At 51.0% G+C, this 16,975-nt stretch overlaps 1 protein-coding gene across 1 annotated transcript; it reads right to left on the bottom strand.

The window, feature by feature from the left end:
- Positions 1-1,187: 1,187 nt before the first annotated feature.
- LOC119220027 (protein kinase C beta type) lies at positions 1,188-11,354 on the bottom strand (the record flags this gene model as incomplete). The annotated part of the gene is given in 8 exon segments (XM_062560304.1): positions 1,188-1,284; positions 2,147-2,177; positions 2,180-2,280; positions 2,518-2,674; positions 5,277-5,405; positions 5,536-5,647; positions 9,865-10,006; positions 11,302-11,354. Coding segments are annotated over 8 exon segments (822 nt in total), but the record flags the coding sequence as incomplete, so codon positions are not given.
- Positions 11,355-16,975: the final 5,621 nt, after the last annotated feature.

The following is a 16,975-nucleotide window of genomic DNA, read 5'->3' on the forward strand; positions in this document are numbered from 1 at the left end:
GGGGGGGGGGGGGGGGGGGGGACACAGTGAGAGTTAAAGGCAGATGGAAAAAATGTCTTTTGATCAAAACTTCATGTTAATAAAGCTTCATTAAAATGAAATGAATTGAGAAAAGTGAGGATAACCTCATCATAAATTTAACTCTCTGCTCCTTAACTTCTTTGAACACTGTGTGTGTCTGTGTGTGTGTCTGTGTGTGTGTGTGTCTGTGTGTGTGTGTCTATGTGTGTGTGTGTACCACATGCATCATTATTGCTGCGACGGTCCTGTGTGTTTTTGTGCGATTCCGAGTGGAGGCCGGTCACGTTACCAAAGATTTTCTCTCTCTCAGCCTTCTCCCCGACAGCCTCCCCCCCGAGGCTGCCTACACGCTATGTGTGTGTCTGTGTGTGTGTGTGTGTGTGTGTCTGTGAGAGAGATAGCCGGCCCCTTGGGAATGTGTCTCAGTAAACGTCTGAGGGTCACGACCTTGAGGAGATGGAGGGAGAGAGGAACAGATAAAGGGAGAGAAACACACAGGGGGGGGCACTGAAGGTGACAGAAAACAAAACAAGAGAGGGGGGTGGGGGGGGGGGGGCAGGAAGGATGGACGGCTACAATACATCCCCAAAAAGTCAACCTCCAGACACCAACAATAAAAACTAAACCACAGCTCGGGGGACGGGCCTGAAGACAAAAGCAGAAGCAATGTCCTCACATGTCCTCACATGTCCTCACATGTCACAGCCTCACAGCCTGCTCATCGGGGGACGGACGTCTCCTTTGAAAGGGAACCAGGGGTCCGGGGCTTTATGCTATGCTATGCTAAGCTAAGCTATGCTAAGCTAAGCTAACCCGGGTCCACTCGACTCCGTCATCGACACATTTCAGGAGGACTCGGAGTGGAGGAGAACGAGGAGGAGGAAGCACGCAGAGCGGGGTTCTCCTCTCCTCTGCCAAATGTGTTAATGAGTGGGAGTACTGGTCAGACACACACACACACACACACACACCTGCAGTGTGCCAGACCGGATGGTACTACAAGTGCGCCTGCCAACTGCTAACAGCTCTCCCTGAGAGGCGCTCTCACACACACACACACACACACACACACATTCACAAGCAACACAAGGACGGGGTCCTTGTGTTGCTTCCACATTTAAAAAAAAACACACACAAAGGATAAATGTGCAGTTAGACGTGCACACCTCAAATTTCTGGCGGAGCTCCTCGTTGCCCTCCTCCCCCTCCGGAGCCACGGGGACGTTGAAGTACTCGCCTTCCTCCTGGGAGAGCAGCTTGAACCTGGAGAGAGAGAGAGGGAGGGGGGGGGGGGGGGGGGAGGGGAATATTTCCAGGCAAATCAATTCCCAATTACTTTATACAATTTAAGCGTTTAACTGCTTCCATTAGCCGCGGCGGCTTACTGTTAGCGCACTGATTTAAAGTCCTAAAGAATAATCAGCTGATTATTCAGTAATTCACTCGACTTCACGGGGATCCGGCAAAGCCTGACGGGGGGGGGGGGGGGGGGAGATGGGCCCAAAACGCCGCGCAGAGGTTTATCGTTTAACAAAATCAATACCGTGTCATTTTTTTCCCATTTTGCCTCATTAGCAACCGGCGGCATCATAACGATTCTCACGGTAACCCGAAGCCGAAATCGTTCCCCCCCCCACCCCCCCCCCCCCCCCCCCCGTGTTTAACGGTTGTTCTGGTTTTTGTTCTTACCGAGTGTTCCTCAACATTTTATAACGAAAGCGCCAGTGAGACGGGAGCCGTCATGTGATCGAGCTCAAGTCTGTGGAGGCCTGCTGTGAGGCGGCTTCTCACAGATGGAGGTGTGGAAACCTGCATTCTCTGATTCTCTTTGCTCTAAATGGGAGTTTTTTTTTTTTTCATTAAAGACCCTGACGGGGGCAGCGTCAGCGAAAAGACAGGCAGGGGAGGGAGGGAGGGAGGGGAGGGAGGGAGGGAGATGGGGAGATACAGCCGGAGCTGTGGAGATGGAGAAGCGGAGATAAAGAGACGAGGTGGAGAGACGCTTCGGCGCAGAGTGTCACCACAACGAGAGAAAGAGAAGAAAGTACTTCTCCAGCGGCGCAGTAATGAACAAGGTCACCTTCACTCTCCCTCCCCCCCCACCCCCCCCCACAGCTCAGCTCACCATCCGTCCACTCCGAGTTTCTGGAGCTCGAGATGCCGAAGGACAGCGAGCCCATGAAGTCGTTGCGGCTGGTCAGGTCCCAGTCCCACACCTCCACCGACAGGCGGCGGTCCTTGTCGTACTCCTTCAGGTGGCTGAGAGGACAAGCAAACAGTTTGGTTGGACACCTTCGGTTTGTCGCATCAAAACGAAAACAACACAACGACACGAGTTCACACCGAGATGCAAATCTGGTGTCTCGCAGAACCCCGAAGCGGGGCCCAGAAGCGAGGTTCTGCGAGTCCGAGAGGAGCCCAGACGTTTCAGTCTGAGCGCGAGAAGAGATAATGGACGGACCAACACACACAGAGAGACCAGTGAGTAAGGCGTACAATTTAAAGGTCTCGTTCCAGGTGGGGTTGAGGCAGCACTTGATGGTCTTGGTCTTCTGCTTGCTCTCGCTGCGGGGATCCGGGATCAGCTTCAGCTTCACGTAGGGGTCCGACAGGCCGTTGGGGTCCATGGGGACCAGGTTCCTGCCCTCTTTGACTGGGGAGGAAAAAAAACAAAAGACTTTAAAATGGATCAGTTCTGAATAAACAAAAGCTCACATTTAGCAGGTTGGCAGAGGTTCATTCCAAGCCAAGAGTGTGTGTGTGTGTGTGTGTGTGCGTGTGTGCGTGTGTGTCACATCCAGGCGTTGTAATTAATTCATATCTAAATGACGGGAATTAAACTAGAAAGTCACATCTCTTCTCCATGCCGTGAGGTGGGTCGTAATGCTTTTGTCATGTTTTGACAATACTTCTCCTTCTTCTGCATCGGGCTTCAGTGGGCCTTCAGTGGGCCTTCAGTGGGCCATCAGTGGGCCATCAGTCGGTACCGACCACAGACGGCATATAAGAGGAGGACCTGGTCAGCGGGACGTTGCTCATTGGTCACTCATGAGGAAGCCCCGCCCTGAAGCATTCTCTCCTTTAAGGTCTGTGCTCTGTATTTTATCTGCATTATGAGAGCATGAAGCCATGTTTACACGGGGGGAATAAACCAAGAGAAAAGAACTTCTACGCAATCAATGAATCCTTGTAAGCATCCACAGCATATGGTTCAATTTTATTTTACATTTTTCCGTCTAACTTATTTTTTGACCTCATGCATTTGGAGTCACAGACAGAGGAGCACACGTCTTCAGTCCCGGAGGATGAACTATTAAAGTCTTTTAAGTAATTCGACTCCACGGAAATCTGTCTCAGTCCGGACGGAGGAGAAGTTTAAACATTTGTTCAGCTTGAACTTGATTAAAGTACAACTGGAGATGGTGGCTGCTGGAGTCATTCAATCATTCACTTTGAGCGATGTAAAAGTCAGAAAAGCTTAATCGGGACTAATTGGTAAAGCATACATCTCTGAGGCTGACATTAAACTTCCACTGATCTAATATTCCTTGTTCAGCCCCCCCCCTCCCCCTCCCTCCCCGAGCTGTGGTGTGACCTTCAGACAAAGACAGAGGACAGAACAACGCCGCTGGGGTTCAAACCCCCGAGTCCACCGAGATGTTCCTGGTGGTCCATCCATGGGTGGATTCAGCAGGTCCCTTTTCGGAGCAGCTGCGAGGCCTTGAGGCAGATCCTCCACCTGCATGAGGGGGTGGGGGGGGGCACTGTCCTGGACCTCCTGAGGTGACTCGTATGCGGTGTCCCTCTCCTCCCACGCGGGATTAAAGCCACAGCCGCTGGCGATCCCCAGCGTGGCCGCCGCCATCTTTGCCGGCCTCACGGCTCCGTTAGAGCCTCGGAATATTTCCACAATTCATTCTCTGTGGCGGCCTTCTCTTTTTTTTCTCTCTCTCTTCTTTTCTCCACCTCACTGCAATGAAGCAGTGAGCTTCCGCCCGGCTCCACACTGCCCCCCTGTGGGCGGAGGTGAGTACTGCACACCTCGGTGCCACTTTACCTTCCTCCTCACCTGTCATCGATACAGCTAACGAGGCCACGACGGGTTTATCACAGCTAAATTAGCAAAGTCAAACGACGTTTTTTTCTGCACAAAGACTCCTGTACAAATTAAAACGAGCTTCATGTATCTCTTTACAAAAGTTCCCTTTACTTTACATGTGGAGACTTTGGGATTACACAGCACGATCAATATGCAGATATAGGAACATCGCTCGTGTCTTTCTTTGGTGAAAATGCTTTTTTTTTTTCTTCCTTACAGGGAGAAAACGTTTCCAAAATCTTGGAAAAGTTACTCTGCAGTTTCATTTCGTTGGAAACCACGTTTCAGGGGTTGAGTAGCATGAACAAAATAAATCAACAAAATTCTGTCCGCCCATTGATCTCAAACATTGATCATCATTGATCATCTAGTCGCTGAGGATCACTGACTTTATCCTCAATCAGATTATGGACATATGAACTCACATTATTAGACCCATCTAGCACCAACGTGTGTGTTGTTAAGTCAACGGGTGCAGAACATGGTTCATGTGAACCTCTGCTGTCCTCTGCAGGGAGGACAAAGTACTGCAAGTACACTACAAAGAAGAGGAGTCCCTGTTCTCCACCACCTATCAATATCCATTTAATCAACATTATTTTAATAAAAGACGAGGTCCAACTGAGACCAAGACTTGTTTGAGCAACAAATTAAGTTGTGATCAATAATTTTAATTCTGGTATTGTGTCGTGTTTTGCTGTGTTATGCAGAAGGTCGACTCGCTTCGACATTGCGTAACCATGGCAACGACAGCCATTTACAGCCAAGTGTGTGCAAACTGATGTAGAACAACAGGAGAGGTGAGTAGCAGCTTAGCAGCACCTCAGGGGCCCTTCTTAGGTTAGGGGTTGAATCACATGTCACGTTAAGATCTCGTAGCCTAAAATAAACGCAAAAATATATTAAAATCTAGGATCATGGTTGCTCAAATTAAGAGAGGTCGACTGGGGAAACATGACCCCTAGATGACATATTTCTTCTCAAATTAATTAAAAAGGGGACGTTCATGAACAGAGCATATTCCATCACAGCCACCTGGTGGGCAGAAGAGGCACTGCACCCCTCTAACTGGAGAAAACTGCTGTCAGATCCCCTTCCTCCACCTCTGCAGGTCCACCAGTAGAGGGGGAGAGAAGCGTTACTGGGAGACACTTACTGGTAACGGTGAGGACGTTAGTCTTGACCTCGGCGGTGATCTGGAGGCGACCTCTCCTCTCGGTGTGGTCCGTCCCGCACAGGCTGGGCACGTTGGCCACGCAGCGCTTGTGGATGTTCATCATACAGTCTGAAAGTCACGCACACACACACACACACACACACACACACACACACACACACACACGCGCTCTTCAAATGATATCCATCCGATGACGGAGTGTGCGTTTACTTTGTGTAACGGAGAGTTGGGCACGTACGGTCACATCTCATGCCCTGGTGCAGGAGGCCGTACAGCAGAGAGCCACAGTGGTCGCAGAAGGTCGGGCTGGAGTAGGTGTGGATCTTGAACTTGTGCTTCGCCCTCGGGTCCTGAAACAAAGAAATGAAGTCAAAAAGTGGGCAGAGGAGAAAGTAGCGGATAATGGGATCTGTGTTTCCTGCTCTCAACCCCCCGGGCGACAGAACGCGGCGATGGAGTCGGTTTGATTTGATGATGCGGGGGAAACGTGTGTTGTGTACTTTGCCATCTCGGAGAGCACCACCAGAGTCCGCTTAGAACCTCAGCTTGTGTCTGAGCGGCTCAATCTGTTTCCTCACATCAGATTAGAGCGACTGCAGAGCCCCATGGCCTGCGTGTGCACGTGGGTCTGCGTGTGCACGTGGGTCTGCGTGTGCACGTGCGCCTGCGTGCACGTGTGTCTATGCGTTTCTGAACAACGTTTTACACATAAGAAACAGAATTCTGAACATTTTGTGAATTATGAAACTAAGGTGGAATCAAGGGTTGTTTCTGTGTGTGTGTGTGTGTGTGTGTGTGTGTGTGTGTGTGTGTGTGTGTGCAAGACACCTGCAACCATGGCTCATTGGGCCGTTCCAGTGGATGAAACACACACACACACACACACACAGCAGCCTGGACTCGGGGGCCGTGACGACCTCATATCTGGGACGGACCAACGTCGAGTCTGAGTGACTGTGTGTGTGTGTGTGTATTTGTGTGTGTGTGTGTTTGTGTGTGTGTGTTTGAAGCTTCAAACCCAATCTCTATCATTTCAATGCGACCATAAATACCTTCTCCCCTAATCACACGGTTTCTTATTTGGAATCCTGGACAGAATACACCTGTCTCTGGGCTGCAGTAGAGAAAAGATGGCGGTTGGTCCCAGCGAACCTCAGTCGGGTCAACTTGGCCGTAACCCGAGTCCTGAGAGGCCCAGTGGAGCCAAGTAGGAGCCTCTAGCGAAGGATTTCACACGGAACTGAATGTCACAATCGGTGTTCAGCTCCATTTCAATCAGATCCTCAGCATCCAACCTCTGAAAACCAGAAGCAGAGCCACCAGCTTCAGATGCCCCCTACTTTATACTACTAAGTATAAAGCACCAGCGAGGCTGATGGGGAAAAAGGGGGGGGGGGGGGGACTCTGTCCTCTGAGAGACACTGCTCCAATGGACTCCTGCTGCGTATTGTACTTTTTCATCGTTCCCGCCAGTTGGAGGAAGTTCAGAACAGCGCCGGCGCCGCTTCCTGGGACCCGGCCGATCGGAGGCAGATGGCGCGGCGAGATTGGACCGACGAGCGCGTTGGGCGGCATATGCTGTGTCACACACACACACACACGGGGGGGGGGGGGGGGAATAGCTAACTCCAGCAGTCCGTCGGATCCGGGAACTTTATGCCGCCAACGTTTTTTGATCTTTTTTTTTTGATTTTGCACACAAGTAAAAGGAGGCACCGCGGGGGGGGGGGGGGGGGGGGGCCCGGGTTCAGGGAGCGAGGCCGGCGGGTTTGAATGGCACCACCCCCGCCGAGGTAATGGAACAAAGTGGAAAGCAGTGTTACACGAGGGGTTTGCTGTGAGGATCAATGAAACAAATGGTGTTTCCTCTGGGAGGGTTTTAGTGTTTTAGTGTTTGTGTGCGAGGCACCTTGTTGATTTAAGTAGCCATTTGTTTTTAAAAGGCGGCCTAACTGCAGTGAAGAAGGAATAATTTAAGAAAAAAAAAAAAAAAATCACCCAGAGGGAGCAAGGAAGCGAGGAGAGGGCTGAGGGTGCCTCAGTGGGATTCCTCTCCTGTTTCCTCACGCTAATAATCCCTTCTCTTCATCGCCTTGTTAACCCTCCTCTTCCCTGCGAGGTTGCCTCGTGGTTTTTAACCATCTGGTCGCACAGGCTGCTTTCGTATGTCATTGTATCTGAATGTGCAAGTAAAAAAAAATTAAAAAAATATAGCATCCAGGCAGATAGGATGTCCAAAATGTCTGCAGCTCAAAATGCCACATTAAAAACACACGTGATGCATGTGGTTCGTAACCCTTTAAAGCCCCAAATATGTGCCTGCGAATGCGATCATGTGACAGATCCCTCGTCACGTGACGGCAGAGCTTTGATTCATACGGGCGGAAAAGGTTCGAACCTCTCAGGAGTCACACGGCTTCGGAAAGCAGCATTTCGCTGAGGAAGAGGAGAGGAGGAAGATAATGTGTCTCACACACACACACACACACACACACACACACACACACACACACACACACACACACACACACACACACACACACACACACACACACACACACACACACACACACACACACACACACACACACACACACACAGTTCTATAGCATTAGCAGTGCGGGCGTGAAATGTAGGTTTCATTAAGGATCCCATCCCTCGACCTCTCCCACAGGGAAGCCATTCTATTAACCCAGATCTATAATTGACTTCTTCTTTTAAACATTTAAAACACAGCTGACGAAGACGAGGAGGGACCGGCAGGAGGAATAAACCTGTATTCTGCTTTTTCATTAGACAGACAGCTCCTGCCTTGATGACCCTTCGTGGATGGGCTGATGCATACTGACAGGTGACACCCGTTTGAATGAAAACATTATGCATTATATTTTCTTCTTATTCAATGAATCTTGTAATTGTTGTCCGCCACGACTCTGCTGGTTATGATGGTTTGGATGGTGTGAGAAATAAGAATAATGAAACCTCCCAAATCTTCAGAAAAATATAAACTACCAGAATGACTCGACTATTCGTCGTCGCTAACAACTATTTTAACAGGTGTTGCGTAATCCGGCTTTGAATGACTGACATGTTTTGTTCTCAGAGTCCAGCAGGTGTGCGGGGGTGAAAACACCCTCGTCAGCACGTCACCTCGCTCTTCTGGATTTGAGTAAATGTCTGCGACGTGCAGATGTACATTTTTCAGTGTCCCCCCCCCCCATGCTGTTAAGAACCTTCCTATATTTAAACGTGGAGACACCCTACATTCCCACTGCGCAGGGATCGAGGTCACAAGACCACGAGCTCATTACGGAAGTGACAGGGCGGGGGCGCTGAGGCCCCGTAATTAAGAGCAAGCCCCCCCCCCCCCCCCCCCTTCCCCCCTGGGTGGAGTGGCATTTAAATAGAGGATGCACAGAAAGGAGTGGAGACGCGGAGAGAAAGAGTCGGGCGGGGGGGGGGGGGGGGGGGGGTTAAATGTGTGCCAAAGAAAGAAGTATAAATATAGTGGCGGAACAAGGAGGAGGGTGAATTCACAGGGAAGAGGGAGAAGATGTGGAATTAAATGTGAGGGGACTTTGAAAAGGTCACATGGTTCAAGGCCTCCAGGAGATGGAGAAGGAGGTAAATGAATGTGACTAATGTGACTCTCCGGCTAACACCTGGGCCTGATGGGTAACCACGCTTTCTTTAGTGCACGAGCACGTGGGCGCCGACGCAGCAGAGTTGCCGCTCGCCCCCCCCCCCCCCCCCCCCCCGACCCCCCCGCGGACCCACAGTTTAGCAGCCGTGACGCACAAAGTGGAGCGATTTGAATTAACGAGCGGCTCTGGTCCGTCTTCTCACCCCCCCCCCCCCCCCCGACCCTAAGAGAGACGGGTGACGCGCTCATGTAGGGAGGGGGCCAGAAGACAGAGGAGGGGGCCGAGGCGCCTGGTGAGACACGCTAAGTGGAGGGCAGAGGCGGCGGGGGACGCGTCAGTCATACGGAGGGACGGCGTTGGCTCCGGAGGCGGCTCGCTAAGTGTCCTTGTCGGGACCGAAAAGGGCAGTGCGGAGGAACCTAGAGCCCCCCCCCCCTCAGGAAGCTGGTGGGGGTTAGCGAGGAGGTTTTGCCTTTTAAGATGAGGAGACACACAGACTCTCCTAAGAGAGGGAATGAGATGATGATCAAGGAGTTCCACTTTAAGACACCTCCTGCTGAGGCTTAAAACAATTAAAAATGAAAGGACAAGCGCGACCTTTGACCTCCTGAAGGCCTGTGTGTGTTTAATAGGTGGCTCATACAAAGCACTAGAACAAATAACCAATGTGTATGATGCTGTGGAGGTTTAATCGTTGGTATCTCGAAAGGGGAAAGAGATATTTTTCAAAATGATACAGAAATAAAAATAGAAATTCACTGTAGTAAATAAACGTCTGTATATTATCCCTCATTATCACAGCCGTAGCCTCATGTGATCATTTGAATAAATCAAAGTACCAAATGCAACAAACATTCTCCTTGTGTTCCACGTAACCGAAGAGCTGAAGCCCACCCAGCAGCATTTGACGTGGTGCTACTCACATCTGATGCGGGTCCTTTATCGGCACCAGGACAGGAGAAGGTGACGAACTCATGGCAGCGTTTGTGCACCACGAAGCAGCACACTGTGGGGGGAGAGAGAGAGAGAGAGAGAGAGAGAGAGAGAGAGAGAGAGAGAGAGAAGCTTTACATGTGCACCAAACACAATGTTCATTCTGCATGGAACGCCTCGTTAAAATCACACCAGTGAGGAGCTTCAAGGGAATCGGCGGAGATCGAATTATACACCAGTCAAAAGCTAGAGAGAGAGAGGGAGGGAGAGAGAGAGAGAGAGAGAGAGAGAGGTGGTCACGTGATTCTGTTGGAATTCACACCGAAATGAAGCTCATTTCTGCTCGTTAATGGCGCACAAAGTGAACGAATGCTTTTCTCCTCAGAGGAACATCACGCCGTCCAACCCGATGCCAGCGCCGCGTCACCTGACACCTCTCCAACCGCCGAGGCCGCTCTCTGTCATCCGACCAGGCGAGGCGCTCGCGCTTGACCCGTGGAGAGCTTTCACGTGGGGGGGGGGGGAGGGGGAGGGAGGGGTTAATGCGAAGACGGGTGGCGCCCGCGTGTCCTGGCGAGGGAAACCTTCTCAACGCCTGAAGGACACCTGGGTTCGGCGTGGAATTCACTGAACCGAGTCGTAGTACCTGGGTTTGCATCCCTACCCCCCCTGACCCCCCCCCGTCCCCCCCCCGCTCCCCTCGTGCTCAGATTTGGTAGAAAATAACGAGACGAAGCAGGGGGAGCACGGCGCCACTCTCTCCGATGCATGTCATCATCGCCCCCCCGATCAATGTCAGCGCCACTGACAGGCGGGAGGCACCCAGCGGGCTAAAAATACACGCCATCACACACTGAGTGTGTGTGTGTGTGTGTGTGTGTGTGTGTGTGTGTGTGAGACTACATTCTGCTGTTATTACCGTTATTATTACTGTCTTATTAATGCAGATTCTTGGTGAAGTAAGTGATGACATTACATTCACACGTTTGGCTTATATTAAACTCACTAGTCTGTAACGTGGACTGATTCAAAGAGACGAGGTTGTTTGTTAAAGAGCGTTTGCATAACATAACTCACAACAGGGAAGTGAGGTCACACATGCATGAAGACGTTTGGTAACCTCAGTTTTGAATAAGAGCAAAGATATTTTTATCCTGCTGTTGAGATCAGATGCATTGAGCTGTAGTTTACATACGAAATGTCTGCAATTATCCTCAAGAGACATGGTGTCAATTAAATGATCGCGATAAACATTTCAGTTATGAAATTAAAAAAATTAAAAAAAACTTGTGACAGTGACCTAAATAATGTAACATTTGCCAGGTGGATGTTTTTGGCCAAATTTGAAAGGAATTTTCTGGAGGCCCTTTTTGAAGGCAGCGACCCCACGTTCGACCTGCACCGAGATGTTGATGTGAGACGCCAACGTGACCCGGTCGGTGGTCACGTGACCCTCTGTCGTGTGGACGTTCCCCTCCATTCCGCTTCACTCGCTATGGTCGAAAACCTGCACTGACAGGAGAGATTATAATTAACACCAAACTCACACAAATCATGTGCACCTCAATGGTACTTCACTCCCACACAATTTCCTCTCTTCGGTTACACCACCCACTCACTGCGATGATACCACACACACACACACACACACACACACACACACACACACACCACCCACTCGTTCCAATGATATCGCAGAGTGAGGATGGAGAGGGCCGCGGTGGAAGATAGAAAATGTGCACATATTGCTTCAAGGCAACTGCTCTTTTGGAGAATTGCAACTGCTAAAATCCCTAAACAGAACCCACACACACACACACACACACACACACGCACACACACACACACACACACACACGCACAGAGACACGCGCAGAGACATGTCACAAAAACAGAAACTGAACGCTACCCAACAACAGGACCCTTGGGCCAAAACAAAGCAGCAGCTCTGTGCCAGAAATGAAGTGTGCCCTCCATTCCTCCCACTGCCCCCCCCCACCCCCACCCCCCCCTCCCTCGCTTTCCTTCAGCCATTCATCTACTCGTGCACTCAGTTGAGTGCATTCTGGTTCAATAATGGAGAATAAAGATGCTCTTTTTGACCCCACGCGGCTTTAAAACGCCATCGTTTCGTATCCAATGCGCTGTTGTTGTTGTTGTTGTTGTTGTTGTTGTTGCCGGCGAGTCCGGTGACAGGCGTCAAGCTTCTGCAGATGTTCCCTCCTCCTCCTCCTCCTCCTCATCTAACCTCTTGGTGCCCCTGTGTGCTGATCTCGAGCTGACTCTGGTGCCGCTGGCGCGCTGCCTTTTCACCTTCATTATTTAACCGTTTGCATTAAATATCGATGGAAAGCCACGAAAACACACACACACACACACACACACAGGAGCAGTTAAAGACTTGGGTTACTGCAACGATAAGCAGCCATGTAGTGGAGCGTTGGCTTACACTACGGACACCTCAGGAAGCCGTTGTCATGTTTCACGTCAGCTTGTTTAGACCCACGAGGACCAACGATGCTCAGGTTTAGAGAGGAATTATTCATTCATCGGCCCACGGGGGTTATTTTCTGTTCTTCTTGTTGGACTTTGTGTTACAGCCACGCAAGCGTCAACATGTTCTCGCGTTGTCCCAAAAGCAGGGGTCCTTCGGAGGCCTTTCCCCCCCCAGGAACCAACATGCCGCGGCCTGCGAGGTCGCTTCAGGCTTCTTTCCCCCGCGTTCTCTTTACGTTTTTGATTCACTTGTTGTATATTAAATTAAGCATTAGAGCAGTTATACCTGCACAAAGCCATGTTAATACAGTCACGTTACATTGACTTAATTCACCTGAAGACGTAAAGTTTTACGTCGTGGGGGTGGGGATGTGAATTCTGTCAAACAGAAGGCCCACAATGCCAGTGTGTGAACAGACCTGTGTCCCCACAACGTAACACACACGCGCCCACGCGTGTAACCAATCGAAACTCTTTGAAGCGTCCCACGATGTGCCGATCCCTCCCCCGAGCTGTCACATGACGTCCTTATGTAACGGCCCGGCTGTCAATCGCCGTGCTTTCTGTGTACCAACACAGTGAGAGGAGAAGGGGAGGGGGGGGGGGGCAGACACCGCCCACCACGACAACAAAGCTTTTGTGCGGTGTGTTTCCTCCGGGATTAATTGACGCCCCGCTGGAGTCGTCGCTGTCAGGTCGCCTGTCGTCGCGGCTCGAGGCTTCACTCACATTCTGGGAGGGGGGAGGGGCGGGGGGGTTCGTCGGGAGAGCAGCCCGCCGAGTGGAACCCAACACTAACAGCGCCGAGGCCCCCACGACCTTCTGCCGCCACAAACACATCTTCTTCATCTGCTGCTTATCACATTGGCCTCCATTTCATTTCCTCTCATTCTCCCCCCCCCCCCCCCCCCCCCCGCCCCACCACCACTCATCTCTCTTCCACTCTACCCTCTCCCCCCCCCCACCGCAAAAACCCCTTGCTTCGGTATATTCTGTTTCATGAAATGTTGGCAGAGCACTAGTGTACACAGCCGTTTGCTCTAATGAGCTGCCCGTGTGTGTGTGTGTGTGTGTGTGTGTGTGTGTGTGTGTGTGTGTGTGTGTGTGTGACATGCTGCACAGTGATGTCCCACATTCAGACCCTGTTGGATTCATCGGTCGGGTTGGAACTCTCCAGTCAGTCATATTTTACTAATCCATAGCTGTGGTGCATCACTCGCTCTGCTCTCTGGTTAAATTCTACGCTTCAGTCTCTTTGGTCTTCATGAGGCTTCGTCACGTCCATCCCATAATATAAATTTACTTTGTCCTTTGCTGATGCACTTTGACGCATTTTGACGCCAGTAAACCGGCGTTTTCAGGAGGGACAGTTGGGTTTGTGTGACGCAAGTTGATTGCACTTGAGTTCAATCCCCATTCGTCCATTAGTTCCCCGAGATGTTCCCGTGGAGGCCCGGGCAGAGGACGCATCACATCGAGGCCACCGGGTCTCCTCCTCCAGCAGACCTGCTGGCGCGGCGTTCAAACGGCGCGGAGGAGAGCCAGGCGCCTCCCTCCGTCTCGGGGGCAGAGGAAGAACCGCGAAAGACTCAAAAGAAGAAGAAGAAGAAGAAGCCGACGGGAAGGAGAGTCAATAATCTTTAAACGCATTAAACGCAAGACGCCATTCACTTTGGGCCCCCCCCCCCCCCCCTCCTTCTTTGTGTGTGCCTGTGAGGGCTTATATAAGGGGGCTGAGCAGCCCACGCCGTTGTATAAATACCCAGAATGCCGCTGGTGAGGCAGGGAGAAGGGTCAGGGAGTGAGTCAGCACACCCATATCACTCCTCCTCTTCCTCTCTTTCTCTCTATCATCAATCAATCCGTCCTCTCTTCTTCTTCTTCATCATCATCATCATCTCCTCTTTTCTCCTTCTCCACCTCCATCGGTTTTTTGTGCCGTTGCAGAGTTTCAAGCAGGTTGACCTCTGACCTCTGGTCGGTGGTGAAACAGGAGCAAACATGTCCAGGATTCCAAAGCATTCGTCGCGCTCGATGATTTTTAAAAGCCGCGTGGATTTAAAGGACTAAAAATCGTTTTTTGATGCTGCTTCATTTTGTTCAACTATTTCAGACCTGGTTTTTTTGTATCGTAAGCCATAAACGGGTGAAAAGGGCCTCCCTGTCTGCTCTGCTCTGCACATCGGTGCGTACGAGGGAGTGGGACCCAGCGAAGGCCCGAGGGCGTCAGAGGCTTCACAGCTTCATCAAACACAGCGAGGTCAACACGAAGGACGAAAAGCGCACAACGAGGAGAAGTCCTCCCCCCCCGTTCACTCCACCTCCACCTCTTGGGTTCTCTGTCCTTTTGTCCGTCTCCCCCCCCGTCTGACCCTCCTGTCTCTCTCTCTCCGATAGCATTTAACGAACCTCTCTTCATCGCTTGTTGCCCCGTGGAGCGGATGTTCGGTGCCTTGCTCGTGGGCCCTTTGATTGAACCGGGGACTGGTCGACAGTTTGATTCTCTGGATTTCAGACAAGTATCTGTCCAGAAAGAAGTTAGAGGCCGATTCTAAAATCTGTTCTCTCGCTGTCTGTTTGTGTGTGTGTGTGTGTGTGTGTGTGTGTGTGTGTAAGGGCCCTTCTTTCCCTCTCAAAGCAGAAGTACATCTACCTCCACAATATGACCTGCACAGGTCTCTGCTGAACACACACACACACACACACACACACACACACACACATACACACACACACACACTGTAATCTCCTGTGCTGTACACTAACTTCTCTCCAAGCCTCGCTCCCTTCCCCCTTCACTGCCTCTCTCTCTCTCTCTTAACTCCCCCACAAACAATACCTGCTGCTGCAGGATTCATTAAGACGTGAAAAGAAAAAGTTGAGTGACCATTCGCTGCATTTCGGGGGGGGGGGTTTTCGTGAAGAGTAAAAATCGCCATCCTCGACGCGCGGTTTCATCTAAATCCGCTGACTTGCTCATTAATTCGGAGTGAGCGAGGGGGGCGGTGCGGCGGTGATGAGCGAGCGAGAGTGGGAGGGAGAGGGCGCGGGGGGGCGAGGATGAAGAGCTGCAGATATTGACTGGAGAGTCGATGAGACTAAACGCGTTTGAACACCAAACAATGAACTAAACAACGAGCCGCATTCCACTAAACGGAGAGAACCGCACACGCGTCTCATAGCGGGACTTCTGTCACAATAGACACGTTTGTTCAACGCAACGATTGCCCTCATTGGAAGTGGTGCATTATGGGCCGGTAAAAAAAATACGGTATTTTACCCGACGCCTTCACCCCAAACGCGCTTCCGCCCCCATCCGCCTGGTTTGTGACGTGTTACGCAAAGTTTACAGAGCGTTACGCCACAAAGGATGCAACAGATTGCGCAATAACCCGACTCAGCGCGATGCGGGTTACACGCGGCGCCGTAGCGCCTTGCTTCACAAACCTTGTGTTCCCGCCGCGTGGAAGAAGAATGTGTGTATTTTCCTGTGTGTGTGTGTGTGTGTGTGTGTGTGTGTGTGTGGCTCGGCGACAGACGAGTGCTGCTGCCCGGCCGCGTCCTCTACACAATAAACGCACACAAAACACGACAAAACGTCGTCGATAAACATTGAAGGCCCCTGTTCACAAAAAAAACAAAAAAAAACCCAAAAGGCAGATGTGTCATAGAAGAGAAAGAGAAATGAAGAAAGAGACCCAGATAAAAAAAAGAGGTCTGGGATATCACTGCACTCATGTCGGCTCGTGCCCCTGTTGCTAGGTTACCGTCAATAGATGAAGGGGTTAAAGCATCTCAGGAGCAACGGTGACACAGTTAGCTGGTCGCCAGCAGACAACAAGCACACGCACACACACACACACACACACACAACCGGGTAAAGCGTTTTTGGATGTTTTGGTGTCGGATACAAACGGAGGGAACGTGGCGTGCGGCTGCTGGACGGGCTGGACGCCATTCCACAGGTTCCACATGGGGATTTTAGTCTGCGAGAACTTGACTGACCTTTCGTCCTGAGAGATTTACATCACCGCGCGGCTCCAAACCCACGGCAGCGGCGAGTGATCCGGGTGGGCTCGCGCACGCCCCCGCGCGCCGTGACTCAACGCCAATCTCGTCGTCACCCCGAGTCGAGCTGCGCCCTTGGTGCAGGTTCGATAGGTAGATCGCCGCCATTACAGAGCAATGCGGCGAGGGCCCCCCCCCCCCCCCCCCGTCACGAGGGAGACAAGTGGTAGGAAAGTGAATAATTACGTAAAGCCTGATTACTCATTCAAACAATGACAAAAAGTCATGGTGTTCAAGTAGAAAGTCACCTGAAGAGTCACAGCAGCGACATTTATGCTGACCACCGAGAAGCTGCTTGAGGAAACAACACACCACCACGTGTTCTTTCATGTTAGTAGATATACATAATATATAATATATAAATATACAGCTTTTCTACATTGTCAATGATATCTAAAGTCACACATTCCCATCGGCCTCGGCTGAACCTAGCGTGTTTAGCGCTACACATTAGCATAAAAGCACCAACGGTGGTGAACGTCATCGTGTTAGCTTCGTCATTGTTAGCATGTAGCTAAACACACTGCAGCCAAAGGA

Source organism: Pungitius pungitius, unplaced genomic scaffold (assembly GCF_949316345.1).
Source record: "Pungitius pungitius unplaced genomic scaffold, fPunPun2.1 scaffold_147, whole genome shotgun sequence".
Lineage (NCBI taxonomy): Eukaryota > Metazoa > Chordata > Actinopteri > Perciformes > Gasterosteidae > Pungitius > Pungitius pungitius.